This window comes from Cyprinodon variegatus, unplaced genomic scaffold (assembly GCF_000732505.1).
Source record: "Cyprinodon variegatus isolate N-32 unplaced genomic scaffold, C_variegatus-1.0 Scaffold163, whole genome shotgun sequence".
In the NCBI taxonomy this organism is placed as follows: domain Eukaryota; kingdom Metazoa; phylum Chordata; class Actinopteri; order Cyprinodontiformes; family Cyprinodontidae; genus Cyprinodon; species Cyprinodon variegatus.
The window spans coordinates 821,810-823,732 of NW_015150616.1; the positions used below are offsets into that span (position 1 = coordinate 821,810).

General features: G+C 40.8%; 1 protein-coding gene across 1 annotated transcript in view; it reads left to right on the plus strand.

Annotated features, from left to right (window-relative positions):
* The first annotated feature begins 227 nt into the window (after positions 1-227).
* Positions 228-1,923, plus strand: part of LOC107086811 (chromosome unknown open reading frame, human CXorf38) — a 4,276-nt gene continuing 2,580 nt past the window's right edge. The window contains exon 1 of the mRNA XM_015378014.1: positions 228-377. Coding sequence (XP_015233500.1) covers positions 261-377 — 117 coding nt within the window. The 5' untranslated portion in view covers positions 228-260. The remainder of the gene's footprint in view (positions 378-1,923) is intronic.

Below are 1,923 nucleotides of genomic sequence, written 5' to 3' on the forward strand. Positions count from 1 at the left end.
TTTCTGAAGGGGCCGGGTTTCACACTTTGCTGCGTAGGAAGATGAAGGCTGCCTGTTTATTCCAGGACTAAAGATGGACTGCCTCAGAGATCAGAGATGAATCAAGTGAAATAACAACTTAATCTTGATCCTTCCATTGCTGAAGGAATAATATATAACATGGTTTAAAGTAGATTTTGTGATATAGCACCTTTAAATATGGCTGCAATGTGTGCATTATGTTGTTTTCCGTTGTTGTTCTGTGTTTTTAAAAGGCCTACATGCCACGAGGTCAGGCTAAAGTGAAGGGGGTGGACCAGTGTGACGCATCTGCTCTGCTCAACCTGATCAACTACTGTACATGTTTCTGCTTTGTGGATCCAAAGCTGGTGAGACAGGTGAGCTTTAGTAAACAAAACAATGTTATGCAGCTTTTTTTTCTTGCATTATTAGGTTTTGAACACATGATTTTTACCATGCATTGTAGTGTTTTCTCTTTAATGAAGCTGGAGCAGTTAACGTCGTCTGTGCACACACTTTTTTTCAATGCACACATGGTGTGACAGAGACAGCTCTAGAAAGTCCCCAAAGCAGCTGCTCTCATATGAATATGTTTTAAATTCATCAGCCTCTCTGCTAAGGGCAGACACCTGCTCAGGAAGGAGGAATCTTCACTCTGGTGAAACCCTGCAGCAGCTCCAAGCCAACCATTCTTCTCAATTAGCATCATAGAGTAGCAGCCATTCAAAATGGCCCTTCCCAGTCAAACACCAGCTGAATGGTGCTTCTGTCTCCTTGAACCCCAGTCGGCCTCGGCAGATGGTTGCTCACACTGAGCCTGGTTCTGCTGGAGGTTTTCTCCCTGTTAAAAGGGAGTTTTTCCTCTCCACTGTCACTACAAGCATGCTTAGCGTGAGGGATTGCATCCGAGTCAATGAGTCGATGCAATCCACTGGTTTTCCTTAGATAGAAAACTTTGAACCAATTTGACTTTATAATCTGGTGAACTGTTAAGTGCCTTGAGATGACATGGGTTGTGAATTGGTTCTATATAAATAAACTGAATTGAATGGCAGCCTACTTCCCTGCAACTCAAAGCAAAATCCCCTCCAAATCTAGCCACTGGAGTGACCCCCTCCTTCTCTTAGGCGTCGTTTCACTGAATTACAGGATCTGACCAGGAGAAGATGCTTCTCTTTAGATCTTAATATCCACAAATCATGACAGAAAGAATATTTTAGTGTAAAGATTGATATTTAAAAAGCAATTTTAGGGGACCAGCCAAGGGCTCATCAAGGAAACTGGGGAAATTTGGAATGGCTACTACTGTGTATAATATTTTTGCCCCAGTTGGAACCTCATTTTTTAAAGGCTGTGCTATTCCTGCAATAGGTTTACATTCTCTTATCAAGGGCAAAATGTATTAATTCACCACATGTGCAACCCTCACACCCTCCTCTTCTCCTTTCACCAGCATTAAATCACTGTAGTTCAGCCTTACCTAAGGGGGCTCAGATGACATGAAAAAGCAGAACTGAATTGCAGCCAAAGATCTCTTGAGTCCCACCTCTTTTCTCCTAGGTTTGCGTCGCACTTAGCATATATATATATATATATATATATATATATAATCCACACAAGGTCAAAGTCATACTGACAGGCTGCACACTTTGAAACTCTGAACACACGCTTTTAGTGCAGCTAACAAGCTAAGGGCATTATTCAGATAACTTACTGCTGTTTAGAATCAGTTCCTAGGATGAAATGAAATAAAACTTTAGGGCTGTCCTTGAAAAAAAAAATTATGTTTTGCATAAGGTTCACAAAATGTGAAATGAAAGGATTTAGATCTCATCAGAGATGGCAAAAGTACTCACTTTCCGTACTTGAGTAAAAGTACAGATACTTGTGTTAAAAAATACTCTGGTAAAAGTGGAAGTACTG